The sequence below is a fragment of the Buteo buteo genome, chromosome 21 (genome assembly GCF_964188355.1).
Source record: "Buteo buteo chromosome 21, bButBut1.hap1.1, whole genome shotgun sequence".
Lineage (NCBI taxonomy): Eukaryota > Metazoa > Chordata > Aves > Accipitriformes > Accipitridae > Buteo > Buteo buteo.
Window position 1 is genome coordinate 22,455,307 of NC_134191.1, and position 13,090 is coordinate 22,468,396.

The 13,090-nt window shown below is 36.5% G+C and overlaps 1 protein-coding gene across 1 annotated transcript in view; it reads left to right on the forward strand.

Annotated features, from left to right (window-relative positions):
* The window catches only part of SLC6A11 (solute carrier family 6 member 11), a 104,311-nt gene that overhangs the window by 43,129 nt on the left and 48,092 nt on the right, over positions 1 to 13,090 (forward strand). Inside the window, exon 6 of the mRNA XM_075053560.1 lies at positions 7,153 to 7,287. Coding sequence (XP_074909661.1) covers positions 7,153 to 7,287 — 135 coding nt within the window. The remainder of the gene's footprint in view (positions 1 to 7,152; positions 7,288 to 13,090) is intronic.

Genomic DNA, 13,090 nt, shown 5'->3' on the forward strand with positions numbered 1-13,090 from the left:
ATTTCTCTGAGTTGTATTTACTATAGGTATTTATCTAGGAAGTAAGTCTTCCTGCTCTCCTCCTTTGGCACTTAATGACAGTAAAATATGCAGTAGCATCGATGAAACAACATGACTAACAGTCTCACAGTTTCTTAGTTCAGTCTGTGTCCCTGTTCAGGCTAGCAAGGTTAGCATTGTGTGGATTCACTAGTGAATCTTTTCATACACTTCAGAGCAGGGTCTCCAAAACCTACTATGGACCTATGCATTCATTTGTAGACTGTGTAAACTTAGGGTAACCGTACAAATAGTTTCCCATGAGCCTTAATCTAGATAAAGTAAGTCTATTCTCTTGACCTGAATCAAACTTCACTATGAATTTGACCAAGGCCTGTTCAGACTGGAATGGATTCTTGAAATATGTGGAACTGTGACTTAAAGACATTCTTTCAGGATCCAGCCCATCTATTATCATCAGTCCCACTTTTTTAGAAGCTGTTGGTGCATTCTTTGTAACTGATTAGGTCATTATTAGGCTGTGCATGCCTATGGTCAGTTCAAGAAAGAATCTGGTTATCTGCATTTACCATTATTTAGTGCTTAAATGCAGGCACTTACATAACTGATTTAAATAATGTAATAAAATTAACTGCTTCTACATGTTATATAGGCACTTTTGTGTGTTGCAGTCCCCATGATTGGGCTTAACTATTATGTCTGCATAGAGGGGAAATTCTGTTCCAAAAAGCACTACTTGGTCTGTGTTTTCCAGTTCTATGGATTGGGCAGTCTCTGCAGAATCACTGAAACTCCCTTCTACTCACATAGCAAGGTTTATTTCTGAAGGAAATGTGAGGAGTTTTGCACCCTCTCATTGTGTTCAAACACCGAGTTGAGAAGTAGGGATAACCAAGGAACTGAGGTGTTGCTGTGGGTGCGGTGTGAAGTGCACCAGTTCTGCAGTGTAGATATAGCTATGCTCCAAGGTACTTGTCTTGAAATCTCTCAGGCCATATTTATGACCGTTTCTCCTTAGTTTCTCTTGGTAGTCTAACAAATGAATCTTTTGGGGCAGCAACATCTGCTAAATTAGGGAATTTTTACCCAAATACACAGAAATCTAGCTTTGTATTTGATCTAGGCAGTATATTTTTTTGATTAAAAAAATCAGGCCTGTCTTTGGTACTTTTTCATTGCTTTCCAATTTTAGCTGTATTCCTGGATTGGCCTGGCAGAGGTTACTAGTGCACTAGGGTCCTCAGCACTGAGTCAAAACTTCCACCATATTTTTCCTCCCCTCCTTTTGGAACTTTTGTCTACAAGTAGGCAGTCTTCTGAACACAGATTATGTTGTTGAAATGGAATTTGGGAAGTGCTGAAAAGTTCATAAAGTCATACCCAATGTAAAGAATAATTCTTGCTGAAAAAAAAATAGGAAAAAGCCACATTTTTCTTCCATTTTTAAATATTGAAATGAAGCTTATAAATAATGACTTTGGCTTGTTAAAGCATTTTTCAATCAAGAGAGATCTCCCTCCATGCATTCACTAAAAAGAATGCCAAAACAAAATGGAATAGAATGTAATTTTTTTGTATTGACTCAAGATGAATTTTGGAGTTGAATTTTCATTTCATTGTAAAGGAAACTGTTTCACCTTGACTCAGACTTTTATTTACTTATTGCCTTTATCACCATGTGGATAAAAATAAGGACTTGCACAGCTCTGCTAGATAGAGATTTTTCTGTGTCCCAGCCAATGACCTCAGTGTGATGTGGTATTAGAAGTGTTTATTCCTTTCTGCTGTTATTGTGTGATGTAGGATCTTCTGTTTCCTGTGACCACTGTGCATTTAACAAGGTTCCTGCATATCTTCATTAGATGTCCTGTTCTGGCCTCTATTTTCTAGCTCATCTTGCATTCCCGCGAATTTTTCCTCTTTGATACTTATTTCTCAACTCTCAAATATCTTTAAATTTTCTTACCTGTTGGTTTTTGAACTTTCTGCTCCAAGTGAAACTGTCTGCACTCACACATGAATCATTAGTAGCTTAGAAGAATTTCTGCAGTGTGTAGGCAGTCTGGTTAAGGATGGTTCACAAGATTATTCTGGAGCAAATTTCCTTCTGTGGATAAACACACAGACAGAAGATGATGCTGAATAAATCTATAAAACACAGAGAGAAAATAGAAAAATCAGCCATTTTGCTGATTCTATCCCCCCCATCACAATCTTACATCATACAAATCCACTTATCTGGTATTCTGTTGCGTTTTTGGTTCAGTTTCTTTTTCTGCATGTGAAATTTCAGTTTCAAAAAGTAGGCAGATCTAGACATCCCCCCCCTCTTTTGACATACTTTTTTAAAAACTCGTGAATCAGCTGTCATTTATTTATACTGTTTTATACCATTTTTCTTGTAAATCCAATTAATGCTGAAAATCTCTCTTCAGTTGTCATTTGTATGTCCATAGTTGCTATAGTGTCACATCAACAAAAGACTCTTTTTCAAACAAAGTTATATGGAAAATTTCACAGTATGCTATGGTGGTTGAAAAAATCCTTTATGGTTTTATCATCTGCTGTTAACATCTAGGAAGTTAAAATTTGGTTGAAACTGGAAAAATACTAGTGGAGCCAAGATGTGTGGGTTAACTGTGGCATGTAGAACTCTTTCTAAAATTTTGAAGGAAATCATGCCCAAAGTGGTAATACCTGAGTGTGTCTACAGACACCAGAGCAGCCAGACAGTGGTAAGATAATTATATTTCTATAGTTGTACTAATATGCCCTTCTGCATCAACATTGTAAAGCAGGATAAAAATTACTCTTTACCCTCTCACATCACTCAGGTAGTGAAATTTTGGTTCCCAAGCTGTTTCTTCACACAGGAGTGTACTGGAGCGTGGGCATAATTTTCTTTTTTTGTCCTGTGTAGACAAACCTCATATGTCACCGAGATCTGAAGATTGCTCAGCAGTCTCCTCTTAAAAAAGGAAGTTGGTGGTGTCGATCTAGTTCTCTGTGGTTACGCTGTCAACTAAATAAATAGGCTAAATGATTAGCCGATATACTGAAAACACTGAATGAAAGATAAAGATGAGCAGGGAATGGCGTCAGGTCGTATTTTCCATATAACTCTTCTAATACTGAGTTTGGGCAAAGTGCTGACAATTCTTGCGTTGACTCTACTTGTGTTTATAGCCTAATAGAGAACTTTAGGGGAAGGGGATTAGCAAGCCAGTAATTTTCTGAAGCATCAAGTGAAATTTTAAACACTTTTATTCCATTTATAAAATGCAATTGGTTCATTATAGTGCAAACAAGCTCAAGCATCACAGCTTGCAGGAAAGAATTCCCTCAACTTCCTAGCCTCAGAAAGTTATATTTTGTCCACTGAATTCTGGTTCAGTTATGTTCACAGCAAGAGCCAAGCAAAGGATTAAAGTTCACTACTTCCTATTCATGACTCACCCTGCTAAGAAGCAGCTGTGAGGTAGCGTGTGAACATCAGGCTGGTGTGTTCTGCAGTAGCTGTAGCCAGAGCAATCTATTTTTAGGCTTTTAGATTTCTGTGGGGGTGTGGCTCAATTCATTGCGTGCAGGGCTTCTTCCTTATTCTCAGCAGATTTGTAAGGTATTTCTTCTAGATTTTCTCTCAAGCCAAGTCACCTCCACTTGAACCTTTGCAGCATGATCTGGCCAGAATGTTCAGAAAAGCACCTTTTCATTTAGGACAAGAAGTTCAACAGTCCCAGTAGCCAAATTTGAACCCATGCACCATATTTGCACTTTAAAGATACTTAGGTATGAAAAGATGCAAACTGGCAGCTAGTTCAGTTCTCAAGATCTTTATGGTGCCTTACTCGTGAAATCATTGCGTAGATACCCAGATATCTTTATAACTAACCTTGAGTGATACACACATCTGAGTCTCTTATGGTTTTGGTATTTAAAGTTCCAGTACTTGGTACTTAACTTACTTCCAATACTTTGGTATTTAAAGCTCATGGCAGTCAATGAAATATCTGTTCTCAGGATCTTTGGTCCTAATGTACTTTCAGTTAAGCACCTAAGTATGCTTAAGAGCTGTTAGATGTCCCAGTAGGTGCCTTTCCACATACTTGTATGTCTAAATATCTTTGTAAATTTGTCTTTCAATTATATTGTAATAGGAGAACTTGGTGCAAAAACTAGCATGCCAGAAATTTTTATTTTGTTTCCAACTGCTTAAACACTGGCACTGCTCTGAAAATGCTTTTTTTAAACCCTTGTCAGCATTGGAATGCAAATTAACATACCAAGCAATTAAAGTCAATTAAAACAGGATGCAGTGTAATTAGAAACAGTTGTATTCACATTTATATTCAGAGAGGTTTGATGTGTTGAAAGAAAAGAAAACAATTCAGGAAACTTTTAATGCCTACAGATGTGATGATGATGCTAATAATGGCATTTGATTTCTAAAATGCCCTATCCTCCCTCACCTCATGAGCTCTTGAGAAGCGTGATAAAATGAGCAACTACTGCACTGGATGCAATGGAATTAAGTGGCTCAACATACTGTGAGACTCGAACACCACCTACAAGTGGTGGCCTTCTCTCCCCTTTCTGAACACAGTACACATTACCTGTTGCAGTACAAGAGAAGCTTGCAGTTTTAGCAGCCTCATTTGGCTGTTTGAGCACTAACACCAATAAATTGTCAACAGTGTCAATGGGCTCAGGAAGGGTATATCTTTCCCACACATGGTTCCTTGGTATCTCTTTCATTGTTGTTCTGGATATCTGCATTAGTATTTCTTGCCAGAAAGACTGAGCCAATTGCACTCTATTTATATCCTCTTTCTGCATGGTAACCAGAAAGGAAGGAGAGTTCTCATTCCTCTAAAGCTGAGGCACAACTATCCTCATGATAAAAAAAAATATGCTAGAGGTTGTGGTTCTAGTACTTGTAATAATATTAATAGGTTTGGATGGGCTGTGGAAGGCATTTGGAAAAGCAAACAGAAAACTGTGAAGTATAACTCTACAAGCCTGGATGGCTGCTGCAGCATTACAGACTACTGTACAAGAGTACCTTTACTGGACCTGTCTTGGCATAGAGATTAGTAGTTGCAACTCTTCCTTGATGGAACTGAGTGACGAAATACATCCAAAGGAACCTGGGAACAAATCTGCCCCTAAAAAATTGCGATCTGTTTACTGATGTAAAATGTTTCAAGGCAGTGCCAGGGTGCACAAGGTAACAGGCTGCAAACCAGTACAGTTAATGAAGCATGATGAAGCGAAATGTTATTCTTTAATGTTATAACAGATATTCAGGTGCAACACCTTCCATGTCACCAAATGCATGTGTCTGCTGACTATCCTCTATTAAAAGCAGCTACTGATTTGAAAGAAGTAGAGAAAAATAGCTGGCAAAGAATTAAATGCAGAAACATGAAAACCAGTTGCTGGCTACTCCATCTTTTCCACCCAGTATCACTCAAAGCAGGACCATGTCCATTATCTGTGTTTCATTTTTACTTCTCAGTACTGACGATCCATTTTTATTTGAAACTTAAATGTGGAGAGCAGTCTCTTTGAGACGAGATTTATTTGAACTCAGCCAGTCATATCAGTTTGCATTTCCACTAGTAGTCAATTATAATAAACGTAAGGACTGGGATAAAGCTTTCCATTTTGCATTTTATTGATGTATGAATTCATCAGTTCCAGCTTCTGAGACTTATAGGAACATAATGGTTGTCTCAATTTCCTGGGAAAAGCATGGCTTGTATTTGCAAAAGGGATAAGACACCTGAAAGATATATTGATGCTTACCTCCTGTTAAGGTGAGTGAGAGTGAAGTGTCTAAATATGTCTTGGGCAGCTGGATGTGTTTGGAGATCTGTAATGTGATTTTGAGTTCCTGATTTCTGAGTGTACCGGCTGAGGCACATGTGAGATGATTACATTTTTAGGGTTAAATACTCATCATGGTCTGAAAATCAAATTTCAGTACATTAGTCATGAAAATGTGTTTGAGAATCCTTTCATGGGTGCATTATCTGATGTATCTCTTTCTTTTACGTAGGCATAAGACAGATAATGAACTTTGAAATTTAAAATGCATATTTTTGAGGGCTATACAGGTTGTATTTTTTGCCAAATGATTTTCCCTATTCTTGCAGCTTGTTAAGTAGTTTTGACTTGTGCAAGGCAGATGAATAAGAGTATCATCTCATATTACGATATTTTATACCTACTCTGCATAGGCAGATATATGTGTGTGTGTGTATGTATATATACATGGCTATAGATAATTATGGAGAGTTAAGTTATGTTATTATTTAAAGGAAGTATTTATAGTGACATGGAATTTATCATTTAATCCATCCCCATGTATGAGCAGCTATATATTGCTGTCAGGTTTGTGATTGTAAAATGGGATCAATTCTGTTCAATTTTTCCTTTAGAAAACATGACTTCTTGCAGGTTTCCAGAACAGCTGAACTGCTCCTCATGCTGAGAGCAAACTGATTTCTGAAAAAAAATGACGCCATATATTGTGAAAGCAGAAATTGCTGGGCTTGAGCACTTCAGAAATTTTGCCTGAAGGTGCTTTGCATGATAAGGGTACTATAGCAAATTGCAAGGAGATATACATAACATTTAACCTTTTGGCTTGATGAAATGTTTATTCCTCAAACACAGACATGCAGGCAAAGCAGTCTTATGAGATGACAGCTAAGTAATTACTAGGTGACTGAGAATTCATGGTATATGTTGTTATATAATACATATAATATAATGCAATTAATTACTTGCTATTATGAGTCAATTTCCCTGTATCTGTGTTTGCAATAGTATGTGGTACAGTGTACAAGTACACTACAGTATAGTGTCTGGTCACCAGTCACACAGAGAGAGTAAATAATCTACTTACAGAGAGCTTTCCAATCTCTCCCCCCAAAAAAGTGTTGACCTTTCCTACAAGACGTAAATAGTTTAGAAGAGAATATGGTTGGAGGACAAAATTCACCTGCACAGACAAAGGCATCAAAAGCTCTTTTCCTCCAGAAAAGGATTTGGTTTTTTATCTAATAGCAAAATGGATGTGAAAATGAGGTGTTTTTGTTGCAGTTGGAAGAAAATACTTTTCTAATGTTTGCTTCTTCTTGCTAGGTGGTATATGTAACAGCCACATTCCCCTATATCATGTTGATGATTCTTCTGATTCGTGGAGTAACATTACCAGGTGCTTCCGAGGGGATAAAATTCTACTTGTACCCTGACCTTTCTCGACTGTCTGACCCACAGGTAGGATCATGGTCCACATATTTATTTTCCTCTCTGACTGGGAAAAAATGTAAGTGTTTCTTGATTTTAAAGTTTGAGTATAGGTGATTGCTGGAAAGTTGTTCATTGTAGGAGATTTTGAATTGTGGATAAGGGTGTTAAAGTCATCAATGCTTACATGTGTTGGAATAGATTATTCCTTTAGTAGAAAAGTACCTTGGTTGATAAATCAGAATTTTCAGAAATGTTGAGTTGCAGTTGTTGCTTCTGCCACAGAGGGGCAAAAGCAATGCTATTGATTCAACAGGAACAAATTTAACTGAGATTTATCTATTTTACAGTTCTCTGCTCATTCTAAAACTGTCAAGATTAGTAGAGAAATTGATCATTGTGATGATTGTTGTCTTTGAAGCAGAAATCTCTATGTGCAATCAAGGAGGAATGAAGTACTCAAACTAGGAACTCTGTCTTCTTTGTTGTTTCCAGAGTAGAGTTGAACATGGAAATACTGGATTAAGTTGATTTATTTTTTTTAAGTGACAGATGACTACAATAAAACAGTTATTGTATATCATTTGTCTGATATCGAGGAGGGAAGATGACACAAGCTCTACAAAACCTGACAGGCTGCAGACAGCATTTTACTTACCTGGTTTGGCAATGTAAAAGGCATTATACGGTGTTAGTCCTAGGGCTATTACAATGTTAAATGGATCCTGAGATGGAGATAGAAAGGAAGTTTAGGGATATTTGTCAAAATTAATTTTTTTTTAATCTGCTTACTGAAAATGTGTCAGCATAACTTTTTTTTAACCTCTGCTTGTGGAAAATGTGTATTTTGTTGCAAAAGACAATAGAGGGAACCCTTCAGTTTATTTCCTTGAAGTGTCTGAAATGAATGGCTCATATAAAGTTAACTTTAAAAAAAGTAATATTTCTACATAAAAAACAAGCTAGAAGAAAAAGATTAATTTAAAATATTGAAAATTTTAGGTGAAAACTTAATCATGTGCCAGTTTTGGACTCGACAATGTTTCCGTTGTTCTATGTCGGCATAGATGGGAAGTGAAAGAAGAGTTGTGGAAGTGGTGTTAGAATGTCAGTGATGTGCTATGGATTTCCAACGGCTAGCTTGCTTACAGGTAGCCTCAGTTCACCTGAGAAATTAGCACAGTAACAGAGAAAAACAACAGGGTTCTCTGACACGCTCCAAGTTATTTGTTTGCAACATATAATAGACTCAGACTGTAGTAAATACAGCAAGCCAGTCCAATTTCAAGTGAACCCCATGCATCTTAACTCATTTTAGCAGAGACAAGAAATTTGACTGTCATATGCTTATCTGAGAACAGGGATGGCACTGGTTTATTTTGTCCAGTTTTAACAAGTGCTTCACCCCGCTGTATGGTTCTGAAAACTGAAGTTTACCCGCTGCCTTAACAAAAAGTGTTCACTCCATACTCTTTTCTTGTACTACACCATGATGACTCCTCCACCTGCAAAGATTATCGATCTAGTGTGGATAGGAGGTAGTCCTGCTGCTCAAATGTTGATTCTTTCGCTTGTCCAGCAGTGTGTGAGAGGACCGTTAACAGGATTTTGCCCTGTGTGTGGATTTTTCACAAGCCACTGACACCCTTGCTTCTGTTTGTCCTTGAGGGAGGGCATGCAAGCTTAAGCAACATTATTGTCAGGCTACAAGGGGGTTTTATATGCCTATTTACTATACTGGTTCCATTTGTAAAGAAATACATTGTTGCCATGACAATTTCCAAAGCACATAGTATTAGTCTAAGCAGTCTGTGAAGTACAAAGCACTTAAGACAGTGTGCATGTATCTGTTTGTCCCACACATACAGCTCAGCTGATACTAGAATCTCTTTTGGGAAGGCTTAATGGATTGATTTAACAAGCCAACTTCCTTGTCCGTTTCAAGGAGACTTTAACTGACACATTGCTGTATTTCAGCCTTAGTATTTTAAGCACCTTTTTGTAGGAAAGAAGCTGAAGTAGCATGGACCATAATAGAGAGTGTGAACACTAATACAGGTAATTTAATGGTAGTATGCATAATGAAATGGTTTTAGAGTATTATTTTTGTGTTGAAAAAATGCTATTTCATTGAAATAGAAATATTTTGTTGAGACTAATCAAATCAATTTTTTAAGAAAGATTTTTGAGTTATGGGCAGGACCTGTAGTCAATTTTCAAGAAATAAAGGAAGTTTGGCTTCTCAGTCTTCAAAACAGAATTTGGCACAACTCATTAAAAAAAAAGTAAAGTGGAGTTAGTTCAGCTTTATTACAATTTTTAATTGGTAAAAAGATAGATATATAGACATTTTCCATTTTATGAAAATGTAGAACTTAATAATGTTCAAACCCATGAATTTTTTGCATCAACCCTCTCCTCCCCCCCCCCCATTCCATAAGCCTTTTCTCAATTTGTTCTAGAGATTTTTGCTAAGAAGCAAGTATAGGACAAGTGATACTTGTGCTTCCAGTTTTCATCTTTACTCGTTTATTTGGATTTACTCTGCAATATCAAAGCATAATGCATGTGTACTAGCAAAAGTTGTTTTCATCTTTATTTGGAGGTCTGTTTAAACAATGTTCCAGGGAGACTACTGTGTCTGTATTAGAAGAGCGGTATTTGAACCACAGTGCCAACTATGTTTACTGTGGATTAAATAAATTAAGTTTCTCTTCAAGGCTCACTTTAGTTTGAAGTTCTCAAATCTTCTGTCTTTGTGTAATTTGCATTCCATGGTTCATTATAGCTTTCTAAGCAGCTATTCATCTGTCTTTTCAGTTCCTCTTAGCTTTCAAGTGCTGTGTTCTCTATTTCATTTTTATATTCTATCTTTTCAGCAGACTGAATCCTCTTGGTCTGAAAATGCCATCTTTTGTCCTGTGTATCTGTAGAGCTCATACTGATCACTTTTCATTATAATAGTGGAATACTATATTTAAGCTTCAGAAATGCTTTGTTTCATCAACAGTAAGGTCTCTATAGACTTCATGCTCAAATTGACTTGAAATATGTTCCTCTACCTCAATCTGGAAGATACAGGTGCTGTTTATAGCTTAAGTATGGGGTCTTTCCTGAGTTATAACACACACAAAAGAAGTATTTTACAAAGTTAATAGGTTTGTTATGGTTTTTTGTGTGCAAAGTCACTTAATATGTAATTGTGTGTGGTATGTACTCACTGCTCCTTTTTGGGGAAAACATTTGGTTCTTCATAATGGGATTTTCCAACCAGTTGTGCGTGGAAGAGGTTACATCAGTTTGGGACTAGCAGATGTACCAGTTTGATGGATCAAGGAGTAATAGTATGGTCAATAATGTGGAAAACACACACATGTAAATTTAAACCCTGCTGTAGCAGTGGATTTTTAAAATGAGGATTCTTAAAATAAAAATAAAGCAGCCTTGTTTATTGTGTGCTTGTATGCTAATAAGTGGCTGTTACTGGTTTTTTATTAAAAAAAAAAAGTTTTAATGAAGATATTCATTATAGCATCTGTAGGGGTGAACATGTCAACATAGTCAGAATTGCACTCTCTTCCAAACAGTTGGTGCTTACCAAAATCTTGAACAAATTTAATTTGGGTTTTGCGACTGAATTGCACATGAGAATACGTTTCTGTGTGGAAATAATACAGGTTGTACTTTCTCTCTGATATACTTTCATGTGAATATTAAGCATGGTAAATGAATGACAGGGCAATTTACATATAAGGTACGGGAAAATCTAAGCCATCATAGTTATGATTGATTTTAAATTTCTCTGATCTTTTATTTGCAGTGGGAAAGTGTTAAAATTGCAATAAAAATTCTGATGGCAGAAACATTTCTACAACTCACCTTTAGTAGCTCAGCTATGAGAGTTCAGCTATTAGGTAACCATGACTGTGTAGAGCTTCCAGGTGTTTTCTATGGGTGTTCTTGCAATGGGTACTTCACCCAATTTGAAAATGGCTTCTAGAAGTTTTTCCAAAAATTTCCCTGGCACTGAAATTTGGTTAGCTGGCTTGTAGCTCACTGGATCTTCCTTCTTGCCCTTCTTGATTATAAGTACCAAAACATGAATGCACAGCAACGAGCATTAATTTAACCTGCAAAACCCCTTACCCTAGATAAGTCTTATAGTACAAAGATGACTCTTTTCCTTACATTGCCCTCTGTCTCAAAAATTTGTTTCTTCCTGCATTTTCCTGTGTGGCACTTAGGCTAAATTTTCATGTTCTGTGTGTTTATAGAGAAAAAGAACTTTATAGTACATCTGATATCTGTTTTAGGGAAAACACTTTTTGTGGTAGAAAATAACTTAGAATAAATGAACGTTCAAATTTTTTTTGCCTGAAAGTTGTAGTTTTCATTACATAATCCTTAATTTTCAGGTTAGCATGGGTTTATTTTGCTAGTTATTCCCTCATCCTTTAGCATCATCTTAGTATGTTTGAGCATATGCATAAGATTAAACTTTTAAAAAAGATGGTACTCACCAAAGCTGTAAGCAATTGCTATCCAATTAGGCTAATTATAGTATGCATATGTGTGAGACATTTGGGAATACTGTATAGGTGTAGAGGTAATATTTTTTTAAATCGTGTTCTGAAAATCCAAACTGGAAAAGTATGTGAGAATTTACCTTCCCTTAACTTTTTTTTTCCAATGTTTAATAACGCAGAGTTGTTTTAGCAATGAGAAATGAAGCACTAATGCCACTCTGATTCTGTACAAAGAACTCTTTTCTTAGCAGTAGAAGAAATAACCCAGATTGATTCAATTTTAGTACATGCAGCCTGGAAGCAAGCAACTATCACAATTGTATCGCCACCTTGAGGCCAAATGAAACCTATGTTTTCAAAGGGTGGAGAAGAAAATTCTCTCCTGGCTTTGAAAGTGTAGGAAACTGTTGCAGTTAAACAGAATTGTTAGGGCTCTGTTTTCTTTCAAAAAAAAAATTGTAGAAGAAATTGTGATTTCATTTTTGGGAGGTTTCATGCTCAGAAAATCAAGGGAACTGTATGGATTCCTGAGTAGTGGACTGTAGACCTGTACTGTATCTATCTGAGCATACTGATCCTTAAAATTGGAACCTAGGAATTTTCACATGTTGGCAATGAAATGATATCTAATTGCTGGAGAACTTTTTGATGCTTTTATTTGTTTAGAATGTGATGAGTGAGAAACTCGCAGTCTAATGAGAAACTTACTTCAGAGGGTGCATTCAGTCCTGGATGGTAAGCCTAATTTTTCAGCATAGTCCTTGGAGAAAGGGTTCAGAGGCAGGTCATGTGTCCTAAATCTTCCCAGACTTTTAATACCACTAAATCTAGTAATACTTTCAGCAATTTACTGCATTTTTGACTGTTATAAGCATGCAGCCATTTAAAAAAAAACCAGACAACACAATTAACTGGGAAAAAAAAGTAGTGATGAGAGGAGGAAGATATCCAGTTCCCATCACACTCATGCATTTCTGTTAACAGCTATGGAATTTACTTTTCTTTTTCTGACCAATTTCTTCCCATTCTCTTTATTGTTTGCTTCATCAGGTATTCACTTTCTGAACCAGGCAGTTGTGATGCACATGCACGTGAGTTGCAGTAAATTTGAAAAAGAGTGCCAGTGAAATGCCAGAAATTCATACAAGAGCCATAGGTATAAAAATCCTTAGCTGACTTTACTATCTGTATAACTACAACTCCTACTTTACGCATGTATCTTTAAAAACCAGTCTGTTCATTTGATATAGAAACTAAATTTCAAACTGTTCTTTCTATGAAAGGAGAAAAATATTGCTGCTGATTGT